This window comes from Paralichthys olivaceus, chromosome 11 (assembly GCF_024713975.1).
Source record: "Paralichthys olivaceus isolate ysfri-2021 chromosome 11, ASM2471397v2, whole genome shotgun sequence".
Classification (NCBI taxonomy): domain Eukaryota; kingdom Metazoa; phylum Chordata; class Actinopteri; order Pleuronectiformes; family Paralichthyidae; genus Paralichthys; species Paralichthys olivaceus.
Genome location: NC_091103.1, coordinates 24,976,867 through 24,991,958, shown reverse-complemented (window position 1 = coordinate 24,991,958; position 15,092 = coordinate 24,976,867). Strand labels below are relative to the sequence as shown.

General features: G+C 41.6%; 1 protein-coding gene across 4 annotated transcripts in view; it reads right to left on the bottom strand.

Moving 5' to 3' along the window:
* Nucleotides 1–15,092, bottom strand: part of sgsm2 (small G protein signaling modulator 2) — a 72,975-nt gene that overhangs the window by 10,019 nt on the left and 47,864 nt on the right. For 2 of the 4 annotated variants that reach the window (XM_069533766.1, XM_069533764.1), the window contains 8 exons: nt 11,265–11,397; nt 10,944–11,081; nt 7,800–7,974; nt 6,518–6,582; nt 1,756–1,901; nt 1,104–1,232; nt 747–929; nt 35–421 (listed from right to left, as the gene is read on the bottom strand). In XM_069533766.1, coding sequence (XP_069389867.1) covers nt 35–421; nt 747–929; nt 1,104–1,232; nt 1,756–1,901; nt 6,518–6,582; nt 7,800–7,974; nt 10,944–11,081; nt 11,265–11,397 — 1,356 coding nt within the window. The remainder of the gene's footprint in view (nt 1–34; nt 422–746; nt 930–1,103; nt 1,233–1,755; nt 1,902–6,517; nt 6,583–7,799; nt 7,975–10,943; nt 11,082–11,264; nt 11,398–15,092) is intronic. The other 2 variants (XM_069533765.1, XM_069533767.1) reach the window with 2 other exon arrangements.

The following is a 15,092-nucleotide window of genomic DNA, read 5'->3' as shown; positions in this document are numbered from 1 at the left end:
CTAAACCTTTAAGTCATATTTAAAGCAGACGTACTGTATATGACGACAGTGATGGTGATATCCTCTCAGCAGATGCTCCATTGGTCACCAGTTTGTCCAATTGGCAACACAGCCTGTCCTCGGTCAGAGAGTCCTCGTGCCCCCCCAGCACACCTAGAGTCCTGCCCTCATCCCCGCCTCCCCCTTCCTCCTCTGTGCTCTGACCATCATCTATGCTTGACAGGATCTGGGAATGACCAGAGGTCACTGAGTAGTTTCTGGAGGAGGGGAGACCCGAGTCCGGGGAGTCAAACTCCACTAGAGGACGCTCCTCTTGGGGAAGAGCAGCAGGCGGGACTAAGGTGGTCATGGTGGGAGTGCTGTCCTCTCCACTTGGGGTCTCCTGGCTGCCTGCCTCTGGCTCATCCACTGACATGAAAACCTGGAAATGATGGAGGGTGTGGGACTTAAATAAATGGTTTATCTTTCAGTTATAAACTGTGATAATATATATAAACAGAGGATAATGCACCTTGTACAGATTAAATCTATTTGCAATATTTGCACTACTTCACCCAAAGTTTTACAATAGCCAAGTAAATATATTGACTATATAAATGGGGCAGCATGGTACAGTGGTTAGCTACATCAACTCACAGCAGGAAGGTCCAGGTCCCAATTCGATCCCAATTTTATATATATATATATGTATATATGATTCTAAGTTGGATTTGGATCTTGCATCAAACTGTGTTGAGCCTCCTTACCTCATTGCTGAGTGTGGAGTCTCTGTGAACCAGTCGTAGGACATGACTGTCAATGCTGCTGCCTGATGAGAGCTTGGCAAAGATGGCCGACTGCATTTCCTTCTCCCTCTGCTTCACAATTACCTCACAAGCCTTCCACTCCCGCATCACCTGCTGGTAACGCTCACTGATCTTTGCATCAATCTTTACAGGAAAAAAAAGGCCAATCACACACTGCCTGTCCAGTTTGGAGACAACTTATATATGGATCTCTTCAAAGGTTTCAAAGGTATGTGTGTGTGTGTGTGTGTGTGTGTGTGTGTGTGTGTGTGTGTGTGTTTGTGTGTGTGTCTGCATGCCTATGTGTGTGAGCTATACCTGTCCCATGTCCTTTTTGCCCATGCCAAATTTGTAGTGTCCCAGCAGGAAAGGCCAGACCTCCTTCCTGATGTCAGGCTGCACTCCACCATAGTAAACCAGCCTCAGCAGCTCCAGCTCCTTATAGTTCTACACACACACACACACACACACACACACACACACACACACACACACACACACACACACTCACACCTCTTAGCTAGAGGCTTTTCTTTCTCTAGTTTAAACATGTCACTCTTCACAGTTCAAAGCAGTAACTCAAGCTGCTCTGCTCTTTATAAAGAAGATACAAATCTTATATGTGCTATAAAATCTTCACTATTATTATTATATCAAGTTGTCTTATTTCTCTAAAATGGACTGTATTCTTTCAAGGACCATTCGTGACAGGTTGTGACAATTTATCACACTTTATAAGATACTGCATAAAATAACTCCCCCACCCCACGAAAGGATAATGATTAATCATTGGGTAATCAATACCAACTTGGCTTCTTGGATGTCTTGCCTCTAAATCCTCCCGCCTGTGGTGGGTGGAGGGGTGTCATAGTGTGATGGAAGAAGATTAATATCTTTGTTGTGTTGCAATTCCTGCCGTTTACCTTGAGCTCAATCCAGCTGCCATATTAAATGTTCTGTCTGTACCCACCTTACAGTCTTTCTGGTACTTGCTCCACACCTCTTTGCTGAGGCCCCCAGACGCCTCACATGGTCTGTCCGGAGTAACAATGTTGTGGTTGACTAGAGCTGACAGATGTGTCCGAACCGTGGACAGGTGTCGACAGTAGGCCAGCCCTGATGGACAGATGAGACGTGGACACACACAGCTGAGACTAAGCAGTGATAAGCAGTGATTTGAGTATTAAAACCCCTTTAACGGAGAAAAAAGAACCTCAACAAAAGCAGCAGAGCAAAGCTCCCTGGGCGTATACAGTGCTATATACAGTGCTATCTCAAAGTCAATGAAGACATCTCCTGTTGGAAATTCCTACAATCTCCCAGAGTTCTACACCTCTCCTTCAAGGTCATCTAAGTATGACATTTACCTTGCTGCATACTGAACTAGGAAGGTGGAGACATTAGGCACTGAACGTCTCTGGTGGCTTGTGTTTTTTTTCCCTCTTTTTATTATCTAGCGTGGTCTTTCAGTTTGAGAGCATGACTTATTGATTTTGTAATGCTGTCACTCAAAACCCTGTGCTTGCTGAAATAGCCCCCTGTTTGTGCTCAAACTGTGTGCTTGCACTCAGAATTTTTGAGCTCCAGATATTGGTTGGGAATTGTGACAGACTTGTTGTACTAAAAAAATCTAAGCCCAGAAGAAAAAAGGGGAGAAAAATTTGGAAAGGGGAGAAAAAGTGCAGACATTTCACACATGCACAGAAGCAGTGTGCAAGGAGAAGAGTCCTGTCACGTTCTCAAACTGAAAGACCACACTCTTCAATTGAGAGAGGAAAAAACCCATAGTCAATGATACAACATGAACAATACAGATGAGGTATCATAATGCCCAACGTTGACATAGCTCAAATTATCTTTCGTCTCCATTTACAGACAAGAAAAGCTGAGTTATGCTGCAGAATAGCCTAAAATCTAACTTAATTATTTGCCGACATACACTATTATATACATTTGTGAGCACATCCCGGACACTTCTCTTCACCTGCCTGGATTTCACCTGCACCGAGCGGACCACGTAACAGAGCTCACGGGGATAACGAGGGGAGGCGGAATCTGCTTTTACATTAACAAAGGTTGGTGTACTGATGTCACGGTTCTAATCAAATCATGCAGTCCTCACCTGGAGACATTATTTATAAACTGTAAACCGTTTTATTCACCGTGGGAGTTTTCCTCGTTTATTCTGGTTGGAGTCTACATCCCTCCTCAGGCTTGTGTAACTGAGGCGTTACAACACCTGACCGATCAGATAAACAACTTGGAGAAAAAACATCCGGACTCTCTGCTCATTGTTTTGGGGGATTTTGGCAGAGCAAAGCTCAGCCATGAACTGCCTGAATATAAACAGCACATTAAGTGTCCCACCAGGGACACTAACACTCTGGACCATTGTTGCACTGTTCTAAAGGACTCATACCACTCTGTCCCCCGCGCAGCCTTGGGACTCTCTGATCACTATCAGAGCGTCCCAAGATAGTTCATCCTATCCCGACCTACAGGCAGAAGCTGAAATCTGCTAAGTCTGTGGTCAAGACGGTGAGGAGATGGACCTACGACGCCATAGTGGAATTACAAGCTTTGACTGCACTGATTGGAGTGTCTTTGAGGCTGCAGCCGCAGACCTGCATGAACTGACTGATACCGTGACATCATACATCAGTTTTTGTGAGGACATGTGTGTGCCCACCAAGACCTTCCGCACATACAACAACAACAAACCCTTGTTCACTGCAAAACTCAGGAAGCTCCGTCAGGCCAAGGAGGAAGCCTACAGAAGTGGGCACAGAGTCCTGTACAACCAGGCCAGAAACACACTGACGACCGAGGTGAAAGCAGCTAAGAGGAGCTACGCTGGAAAGATCAGAAACAGCCTTTCAGCCAATGACCCAGCGTCAGTGTGGAGAGGCCTGCAGAACATCACAAACTTAGGAGACCATCCCCCAACACTGCAGTGAACCATCAACTGGCTGACGAGCTGAATGTGTTTTACTGCAGATTCTACTCATTCACAACCCCCCCCCCTCAGACATTAAAGACCCATCCACACCCCTTCTGCCGGCAGCACTCAAGATCTGTGAAGAGGATGTTTGTCTGCTTTTCCACAGACAGAAGATCAGGAAGGCTCCCGGCCCAGATGGTGTGTCACTGTCTGAAGGTCTGTGCTGACCAGCTGGCCCCCACCTTCACCCAGATCTTCAATAGATCTCTGGAGCTGTGCGAAGTCCCCTCATGCTTCAAACTCTCCACAATAATCCCGGTCCCCAAGAAACCCACCATCATAGGACTGAATGACTTCAGGCCTGTCACCCTCACGTCTGTAGTCATGAAGTTCTATGAGAGACTGGTATTGTCGCACCTGAGGGACATCAAAGACACCCTGCTGGACCCCCTACAGTTTGCCTACCGGGCAAACAGGTCAGCGGATGATGCTGTCAACATGGGACTGCACTACATCCTGCAACACCTCGACTCAGCAGGGATGTATGCTAGGTTTGTGGACTTCAGTTCGGCGTTCAACACCATTGTTCCAGACATCCTCCACATCAAGCTCACCCAGCTCACTGTGCCCTCCTCCACCTGTCAGTGGATTACAAACTTCCTGACTGACAGGAAGCAGCAGGTGAGGTTGGGGAGCATCAAATCCAGCAACCGGACTATCAGCACTGGCGCCCCCCAGGGGTGTGTGCTCTCCCCACTGCTCTTCTCCCTTTACACCAACAACTGCACCTCTAAACACCCGTCTGTTAAACTCCTGAAATTTGCAGATGACACAACGATCATTGGCCTCATCCAGGACGTTGACGAGTGACGGCTGGTCTGCTGGTGTGGTCAGAACAATCTGCTGAACACGCTCAAAACTGTGGAGATGACGGTGGACTTTAGGAGAGCCCCCCCCCACTCTGCCGCCCATCACCATCACCAACAACTCTGTGACTGCTGTTGAAACCTTCAAGTTTCTGGGCTCCACAATCTCCCGGGACCTGAAGTGGGAGACCAACACAGTCACCATCATCAAAAAGGCCCAGCAGAGGTTGTACTTCCTGCGCCAGCTCAGGAAGCTCAACCTCCCTAAGGAGCTGCTGTCACAATTCTACTCTGCCATCATTCAGTCTGTTCTCTGCTCCTCAAACACTGTTTGGTTTGGATCGGCCACAAAACAGGAAAAGAACAGACTGCAATGAACAATAAGGTCCTGCAGAGAAAATTATTGGTGTCAGCCTGCCCTCCATCCAGGACCTGTACTTGTCCAGAGTCAGGAAACGGGCAGGTAACATCTCTGCAGACCTATCACACCCTGGATACAAACTGTTTAAACTTCTCCCCTCCGGAAGGCGCTGCAGAAAACTGTACGCCAAAACATCCCGATATAAGAACAGTTTTTTCTCTCAGGCTGTCTCTGTGTCGAACAGCTAAAAACTGGACTCAAATATCAGTAAATAACATCACCTGTATAATCTGTACATACCCATATACTGTGCACACTGTATACGTATATTTATTATTTCATCCTTGCAGTATGCACCTTTGCACCAACTATTGAGCTTTTTTGTACATGTACATAGCTTTTGTTTTTGTCTTTGCTCTTGTTTATTCTATGTTTGTTTGTTTTTTTCAAATGTTTGTACTAAAAGAGCAAAGAAAAACCGGAGTCAAATTCCTCGTTTGTGTTCACATACCTTGCAATAAAAGTGATTCTGATTCTGATTTATATACACATTATCACTTAAAGTTGCATCAAAATCAATGTATATTCCAACTCCTTTCTTCAGACCGAGGTTGTATATAAAAAGATCCTTAGAACTGCACACTACTTACTCTTTTGATTTAATTGGAATTATTATATATTGAATAACATTACAGTCAGAAAACATATTACTCTATCCAGACAAAATTGCACTGAGCCACATATTAATTTTGAAGGGGAGTTTTCATCTCCCCATTGTCACAGAGTGTTGGCTATAGGAACTGTTGGGATTTCTCTGTCTAATATTGTAACCTGACTCTGTAAAGTGCCTTGAGATGATGTATATTTTGATTTGGTGCTATACAAACAAAATGGAATTGAAGTGAAGGTGTTGTCATTTCAGAGTTCAATTTTTCACAAGTTTCCTTTTATAAGAAGTGTACGTTAATACATATGCATTTACTATAGTCAAATGCCTCTATTCTTATTCATTCTTGTAACAAATAAACAAATAAATATATATCAAATCAAATTCCTTACATCATTACAGACAGCATAGTGACACTGTTGAGAGACAATAAGAAGAGGCGGTAACACTTTATATTATGGAACACATATCAACCATTAACTAGTTGCTTATTACCATGGATATTAGAGGCAAATTGGCTCTTTATTAGTCATTATAAAGCACTTATTAATGCCTTATTCTTAATGACCTTATTCTGCCACTACTCCATTGATTAACAGTTTTCCCTTAATAATCTCCTAATTACTGCTTATTGATGGTAAGTAAGGGAGTTGTTGTACATGAATTATAATCAAGTGCTTGGATATGTTCACTTTGTGTGTTCCCTAATATAAAGTTTGATTTGAGTACAAGCATTTAGTGATTAGTGGTCCCTTAATAGATGAGGAGTAAGTTGACAATATGTTACCTTGTGTTACAGCAGCAGATATGTGTATACCAACACAATTCATCAGAGAACCTTAGTATTCAGAAACAAGTTAGCATAAGTAATTTGCTGTGGTAACATGGTGTACTTACATCCATAAAAGGCTCTGGAGACGATCTGCCTCTTCATGTTCTGGCAGAGCATCTTTAGAGGAATCCTGGTGGGAAAAAAGGTTACCCATTATCACCATGGTAACATCCACCATGGCTAGTCTTCAAATTATTCCTCTGATATGGTTTGCATAGATACTGGCTCAATGAAATCTGTGATTTTAAAGTCCCTTTCTTTTGGAGGATGAGGTCGGATGTTGTCGCCATGGTGATACCTATTCACCAATAACTAGTTGCAAATTAGCATAAATATTAGGAGCATAAAGGCTCTTTATTGCAAGATATGTTTTGGTCAGCATGAAGTCTAAAGAGGAGGCAACTTTAGAATAGGGTGAAAAGTGAAAAAAAAGTCAGTCATTTACGAGCAAGACCTCAACCTAAAATGAGGAACATATTATGAATAAGATGGACTGGATTTACAGTTATTTCGACATTATTAAAGTATGTGGTTGTGTGTTTTGTTTCATGAGTATAGACCATTTTCATGAATGTCTTATACGTACTGTAAAGCATATTTAGATTGTAATACATTCACAACCAATTCCTCACTTACTATCACTAATGTTTTTGTCTGAAAAATTAAAATAAGGCACAAATAAGTGCTAAAAAATAACTAATATGTGACTAATATAATAAGAAACTCATTAGTTTTGAATTCATGTAACTTTGTATAAAGTGTAACCATTATCAAAATATGAGAACACTACTGCTTCTAACATGCATCCCGGTGGCAGCACATTCAGACACATGAAGGCTAAAAGAGAGAAAAGCTTTGGGTTGTGTCTGTTTAAAAGACTTGAGTCTTGAGACGAAGTTAGATTTTGTTGACCACAGATGCTCAGACAATAGTCCTGTGTAGTGTAGCTGTACACTGACAACTGGGCCATTAGGAGTTTATTTGTTGTTGTTTTATATTATCTTTGTGTATTTTACAAAAAGAAAAAATGTGTAGGACTTGAAGAACGTCTTTTCAAGAAAAATGTCTTGGTCAATCTTTAAATTTACAAGTCAGAAATAGTGAAAACAACTTTCCAAAGCCAAAGCTGACTTTTTGAAATTGATGTTTTATCTGACCAAGGAGAACATTGCACAGCCTCTCACCCTTAAGTGATGACATCATGATGTTAGATAATTCCTTTAAAATGGAGTCACCTGTCATGCTTCCCACATGATAAACCCCACTCCCCCAGTCTGTTTCTAATAGTAAATTATAATGAAAAAGACCAAATGCAGTGCGCATAAACATGTAATTGTAAGTGCATACGTGTGAATGTCTGATGGGTCGTGTATGCAGGTACAGCCAGCTGGGTAGTCGAATGACACACTGCTACCAGCTGCGGAGCAGTACTGACACAGGGACTCATGAGCGATTACTTCAGCCTGTTGCCATGACGATGGGCTTCCGCCAAAACCCTGCATCTCCATCATTTCCCCATGGTCTAAACCAAAGAGAATGAAAGTAAAAAAACAGAGAGGTCTCAGTGCTGTGAGACACAATAGACAATGTTGTTTTCATGTATCACACTCTTTCACATTTGCTATGTTTTATGTCTTACATATTATGACATAGGTCCCTCAGCTCAACCATAAATACATCTTTCCATGTATTGCTCCTTGTTATTCATGACATCAAGAGATGAGTTGATGAATGGATATTTTACAATCATGTTACATGTGAGAGCTGCAAAAACAAGTGTAGAGAGGAAACCAAAAGTGAAGGGGGACACTTTAGGAAGCAGGAACGGTGCTGTAGGAAATACAGGCAGAGAGGATGCAGGAAAGCCATGCTGGATCGGTTCATTCAGAGGGGAGAGAGAACACAGCAGAGCAGAGGGACGTTCCACACCAACAGAAGAGATGAGGAAGTGGAAGAGGAAGAAGAAGAGAAGTGAAAGAGGAGGAAAGGGCAGGGATGAGGCTGATGCTCAGGCCATGCAGGATGCGTAAAGCCAGAACAAGACAAGAGACACCAAAAGAAATCATCTCAGAAACAACAAAAACAAATGGACACCAGTAAAAAGGCACACAAAGGGGAGGAAAAAAACATAAAAACTTCAACATTAAATATATGCTCTTCACCTTAATTCTTCAGGTTGGAGCTGATGACCTGTCATAAATATGAAGCTGCATTTTGGTTGTTTAATAACCCCCAAAAAACAAATAATATTTAGAACAAAAAAAACAAACAGAAAAAAATGCTGGAGCGAGACCAACATTTGGCCTAGTTCCCTTTGCTTTAGGACTATATGTGATCAACAAGTGTTTTTGGGCTCAGTAATGCAACCCTGCTCACACAAGGACTCCACTTCTCTACTACTGCGGAACCCCACAGGACCGTAATGAGAGGGGTGGAGGAGGGGACGAGGGGAGGGGAAGAGGGGTGGTGGGTTTAGTGAAGAATTACAGTGAACAGCATCACAGCAAACGACTGCACAAACAGAGGAGAAACAACCGAGGAAGTCTGAGAAGAGCAAGAGAGAAATCAAAACAAACAGAGTAGGAGACTGATAGAGAGGATTTTCAATCACAAATATGCAGGAACACACAATCGTTCTTTAAAGAACAACAAGACGGATGCATATTTCCCATGCAAAAACTGTCAAGCATGTTGCAAGTGAGAAATGAAAGGACAAAAAGAAGGAAACCGAATCAAGTCAAATTAAAGAAGTGAATAAAAACGAAGCAAATTCTCAAGGCAATTTTTGGTCACGAAAACATAAAACCCAACAGTGCTGATATGTGGCAGTTATAAAATATAAGGCAGTTAAACCTGCAAATCCCAGAATGTAAGGCAGGCAGAAAGCCTTTCACATAAATGAGGAGACCTAGGTAAGTTTGAATCAGTGATGAAACCAGTTGGCAGACAAGTCTGTTCATCTGACAGCGTGTCTCCAGTGTGCATTCACTGTAACGATCCCAGCACAGCAAATGCATTAAATTGTGTCATTGAGAGTTGGGGAGAAAAGAGAAGAGACAAAGAAAGAGTAAAAATCCAACAGGAGGGATGTAGAGGAAGTGTGTTAACAGCTGCACAGGCATTTACTGTATGTCTGTCAATATGTGAGACAAAGACAACTTCTGACAGCAGGATGCTCTTGTGCCAGTTGACAATGTCCAGAAATTCTGTATGTGACACCAAAATGAGAACACACAGCTAATCTATCCAACAAGAAAGCTGAAAATGTATTTCATTGTCGAGTGGATGTAATGGAATGGTTGGAATAAGAAAATAATCCTGATACAAAAGGACTCATCTGGCTACTTACACAAGTAGCTATTCTAACAGGCTACTTGTGACTGCTTAAGATGGTGTGTCTCTAGACTTCTTTTTCCTTGTCTTCCTCCTCTTCCTGTCCTCCATCTGACACTTGGAAGCAGCAGCCTCAGCCATGCTATGACTCTTTCTGTGTTAGCTTGATAGACAAAACAATGTGATGATGAATTTTAGTGGAGCTTTAGAAGACACTGTCTGAAGTATATATGAACTTTAAAACATGCTTGACCCCTGAAAGTCAATACATACAAGAGTATGCAGCCCTAAAGTTACATAGTAAGCAGGAATCCAAGTTGTATGTATTATACAAACTTCAGTATCATTAAGAATTAGTTTCAGTATTCCGGTATCGTACTGCCAAAGCGTGATTTATTGAAACCTGATGATACACAACTTTTCCTAGTCTCTCTCTCCCCCTCCCCCCCTTACCCTGCCAGCTCTCTAATCAAAGTCCATGTAGTGTTCAACTGAGCTAATGTGCAAACAGATAAAGGGCTGATACCATCTGACACTCGACAAAAGCAAATACAACACAGTTCTGAATGTTCATCGGTATATTGCAGGAGCTCAGTTTCACATTTACAATATCAGTCCAGCCATATGGTAAGTTTTGACCTCATCTTTTTTCCCAGAATTTTATTTTTTTCACTTAAACAACTGCTAACTCTACCGTCACTTATTTTGGAAAACAATATGGCAGATTTTTAAACTATATCCAACCTTGTGGTTCAAAATTAGAGACAGGGGAAGGTCACCTCTGTGATTGGTGGTCTGGTTTAGATCTATACCAATTATGTTCTCTAATGTTAGCATTTCTTCATTTTCAACACGGCTAATATATGAAGTCCAAAATCATGCCTTTATAAAATCTTGCAGATTTTTGTTGATCATCATGAACTTCCCCATGTCCTTGTTAAAAAAGCCAACCCCAGCATATTCAACACTGTTGGGCTCAGTGTCTGGCAGCAGACACACAGGCAGACAAAGCTGGTGGAGTGAGGTTGGGGGGAAAGGTGGGGAGAGGACTTGAGAGAGCAATGGGGTGGGAGGCGGGGAGGGAAATCTAAAGCTGGGGTGAGGTCTCAGAAGTGGAGGGGTGGTGGGATTGGATGGGTGTGTTAAGGTGATAAAAACCTTTCATGACATTAGGGTCTGTGAGGTTCCGCGAGCAGATCATTGAGATCATAGCATGGAGCCTATCTTCTTCTTCCTCGTCATCGTCCAGCGACGGAGCGCGGCTGCCCGTGGTGTGGTGGTAATTTATAGTGACTGCTTGCACCAGTGGGACAACAGAGAACACAGTTAGAAGAGTTCTGTCCTACAAGCCTCAAGATGTGCATTGTGGGGTAGCCAGCACACTACACCCAAACCTTGTAAACACGTCATAGGAAGATAAACTTCAAACACATACACTTATTACTGAGATAAGTGTTACATTGTAAATGAATTACTTACTGGCGTCGTAGTGGTATCCTGGGTAGACAATGCGAAACACATAGTCAGCAGCTGTCTGCTCCTCCCCATTCCTGTCCTGGTCTATGAGCCGGGCAGCACTGCTCCTCTTCCTCAGTTTTGGGAACACTTTTCCCTGCAGGACACAGACAAATTCATAAAAATACAAAAAATACACAGTGAGCCAGACAACACACAAAATGACATTACACAATAAGAAATAAACACATTTTTCAGATGGTAGCTGCATCTTTTGTAGACGACAAAAGGTGACTTTAAAATTAAGGTCTTCAAGGGTCCAGATATTACTGACATGAAAAAAAACAACTCTATTCCCTATCCCCGTTTAAACCATTTAGTATGATTGTACTTGAATGTAACAGTGAATCCTACAGTGATGCTGAACACACTGGAACCTATAAAAATAATAGACAAAACAAACAAATAAAAAGACCAACTTCATGTATTTGACATGTAAATACACACAACAAAACCAAATTCAGAGGTTGCTAAATTGGATTGAATAGAATCCTCACTATTTGCTAATAACAGCTCAGTGTACATCGGCAGTACTGACATTAACCAACCATTTATATAAATGTAGCTATTACTCATTTATACTTATTTATTAAAATGTTTTTTTGGGTGATACTATTGTAATCAGAGAACTTCACCACATGGAAGTGCAGGTGTAAATTTAAGACTGAATAAAAAACTTCTGTGGAGTGCGTGTGTGTGCGAAGAGAACGCATACACGCCCAGGACACAAGATGGCGAGCCAAACCTGCGGCCTCCATTTCTAGAGACTGTATATCCTTATCGTGCTAGTGAGGGGATCCACTGCACGAGGATGGACTGTCGGTAAACCCTGCCAGAGCGGTAAGAGTGTTGGATTATATTTTTCCCCCTTTGAACTGAACTTTGATTTGATCTGGAGTACAAGAAACTGAACTCTGAACTGAAGTACTGATCTTTGAAGTGTTTTGTATTTTGTTCTTCATAACTGTCATTGTTGTGATTAGAGGTATAAGTGTTATGCTTTGATTCAGAAATGTTTGATAAATCTCACTTATGTGAAGAGGAAAAAGAGTTAACTCAGGAAGATAATTTAACTAAAATAAATTGATCTGAAATAAGATAGTAACAGACCGGTCTAATATAACTTATCTATTTAAACTAAATAAACCATCTAACTAGGGTGGGTTATCTGAACTAAACTATCTCCAACCTAGGAAAAAAAACTGAGGTGAGAAGAAAAGAGGTGAAAGTAAAAAGATTTATTGTTGATACCTGCAGGTCATTGAAGTGTTAAATGTGTGTTTTACCTTTTGAATATTTTCAGTAAAGTGCCGGCTTTTGTATTTAAAGTACCTGGTCTCTGGCTCAATCTTATTTGTTACCCCACTCCATTAGAACCTAGAACTAGTCCAGTAGCGTAAATATTGTGTATTGGTGATACATGTGCTACACAAGTTATCAGCAAGTTTGAAAACAGCTGTAAAACCCGATATATTTTTAGACAGTTTTTGCCCTATCGACCTTCATCAAATAACTTAATTTCTTCATCAAAGCCGTCCACCTGTCTCTTAGATCCCATCCCAACCAGGCTGCTCAAGGATGTTCTACCTCTAGTTTTTTGACTATAATTAATCTGTCTTTATTATCAGGATTTGTACCACAGTCCTTTAAAGTAGCTGTAATTCAACCTCTAATTAAAAAGCCCACTCTAGATCCAGAGGTTTTAGCCAATTACAGACCAATATCAAATCTTCCCTTTCTCTCTAAGATCCTTGAGGAAGCTGTAGCCAATCAGCTGCTTGACTTTCTCAATAAGAAAAGTTTATTTGAGGATTTTCAGTCAGGATTTAGAGTGCATCATAGCACTAGTCAAAGTTACAAATGACGTCCTAATGGCATCAGACAAAGGACTCATCTCTGTACTTGTCTTGTTAGATCTCAGAGCTGCATTCGACACCACTGAGCATCAAATTCTTTTACAGAGACTGGAACATCAAATTGGCATCAAAGGAACCGCCTTAAGCTGGTTTAAGTCCTATTTTTTAGATCGATCTAAGTTTGTTCATGTCAATGAGGAATCCTCCACACATACCAAAGTTTGTCACGGAGTCCCACAAGGTTCTGTGTAAAGGCCACTTCTATGCAGTTTATATATGATTCCTTTAGGGAACATTATTAGGAATCACTCCATTAATTTTCATTTAAATTATACTTATCGATCAAGCCTGATGAAACCAATCAGTTAACTAAACTTCAAGAATGTCTTAAGGATATAAAAAGTTGGATGACCTATAATTTTCTGATGCTAAATTCAGACAAAACTGAAGTTCTTGTAATTGGAACCAAAAACCTCAGAAACTCTCTTTCTAGAGACTTAGTTACTTTAGACGGGATCACCCTAGCCTCCAGCTCCACCGTTAAGGATCTCAGAGTTGTTTTTGATCAGGATCTGTCCTTTAATGTCCATATAAAACAAATTTCAAAGACTGCTTTCTTCCACCTACGTAACATCGCCAAAATTAGACGCATTGTTTCTCAAGCGGATGCAGAGAAACTAGTCCATGCATTTGTTACTTCTAGTCTGGACTATTGTAACTCTTTGTTATCAGGTTGCCCCAATAAGTCTCTTAGGACTTTGCAGCTAATTCAGAATGCTGCTGCATGTGTTCTAACAGGAACCAAGATCAGAGATCACATCTCTCCCATTTTGGCTTCTTTACATTGGCTACCTGTTAAATCTAGAATAGAATTTAAAATTATCCTCCTCACATACAAAGCTCTTCATGGGGAGGCACCATCATATCTAAAAGAGCTCATAGTACCTTACTACCCCTCCAGAACACTACGCTCTCAGAATGCTGGGTTCCTTGTGGTTCCCATAGTCTCTAAAAGTAGATTGGGAGCCAGAGCTTTCAGTTATCAAGCTCCTCTTGTGTGGAACAAACTACCATTTTGGGTTCAGGAGGCAGACACGGTCAACACTTTTAAGACTAGACTTAAGACTTTCCTCTTTGATAGAGCTTATAGTTAGGGCTGGCTTAGGTCACCCCTTAGTTATGCTGCTATAGGATTAGACTGCCGGGGGGACAGCCCCCCCCCTCTCTCTCTATTATCATCCCCATCTCTAAACATACATGTCTCATTAATGCATGTTACTAACTAAACTTCTTCCCTGGAGTTTCTGTGTTCTCTCGTCCAGCGGGTTCTCATGTATGGCTGCTTCCTGTATTGGATCGTGGTTCCCACTACTGCCATGGCCCTGCCTGACATCCACTCTTGTTATTACTATTAGTCATAATTCTATGACATTAATATTAACTTGTTTATTATTGTTGCATTGTTATATATTACCACCACTGCTAGCCACTGCTACTGTAATCATTGTCTTTCATTGTAATTGTACAATATGTTTCTGTTGCGTCGTTCTGTACACATCCATTGCACGTCTGTCCGTCCTGGGAGAGGGATCCCTCCTCTGTGGCTCTCCCTGAGGTTTCTTCCACCTTCTTTTCCCTGTTAAAAGGGTTTGTAAAGCCCTCTGAGGCAAAATGTGTTTTGTGAATTTGGGCTATACAAATAAAATTTGATTTGATTTGATAAGGTAGTGTGTGTTTGATATGTTTTGTGGGATGAGAGAAAACTGTTAAGATTCTCAGTCATCCAGGTCATTGTGTCTTCAGACATTGTACAAAGTGTTCATAGACAACTGGGGTCTAATTGTCCATGTACACTTATACTTTGAGGAGAGGGCTGATGGGAGAATTGCATTCTGTGTGTGTGCTGCATGCTCATACTAGCTTTTCCAGGTTTACC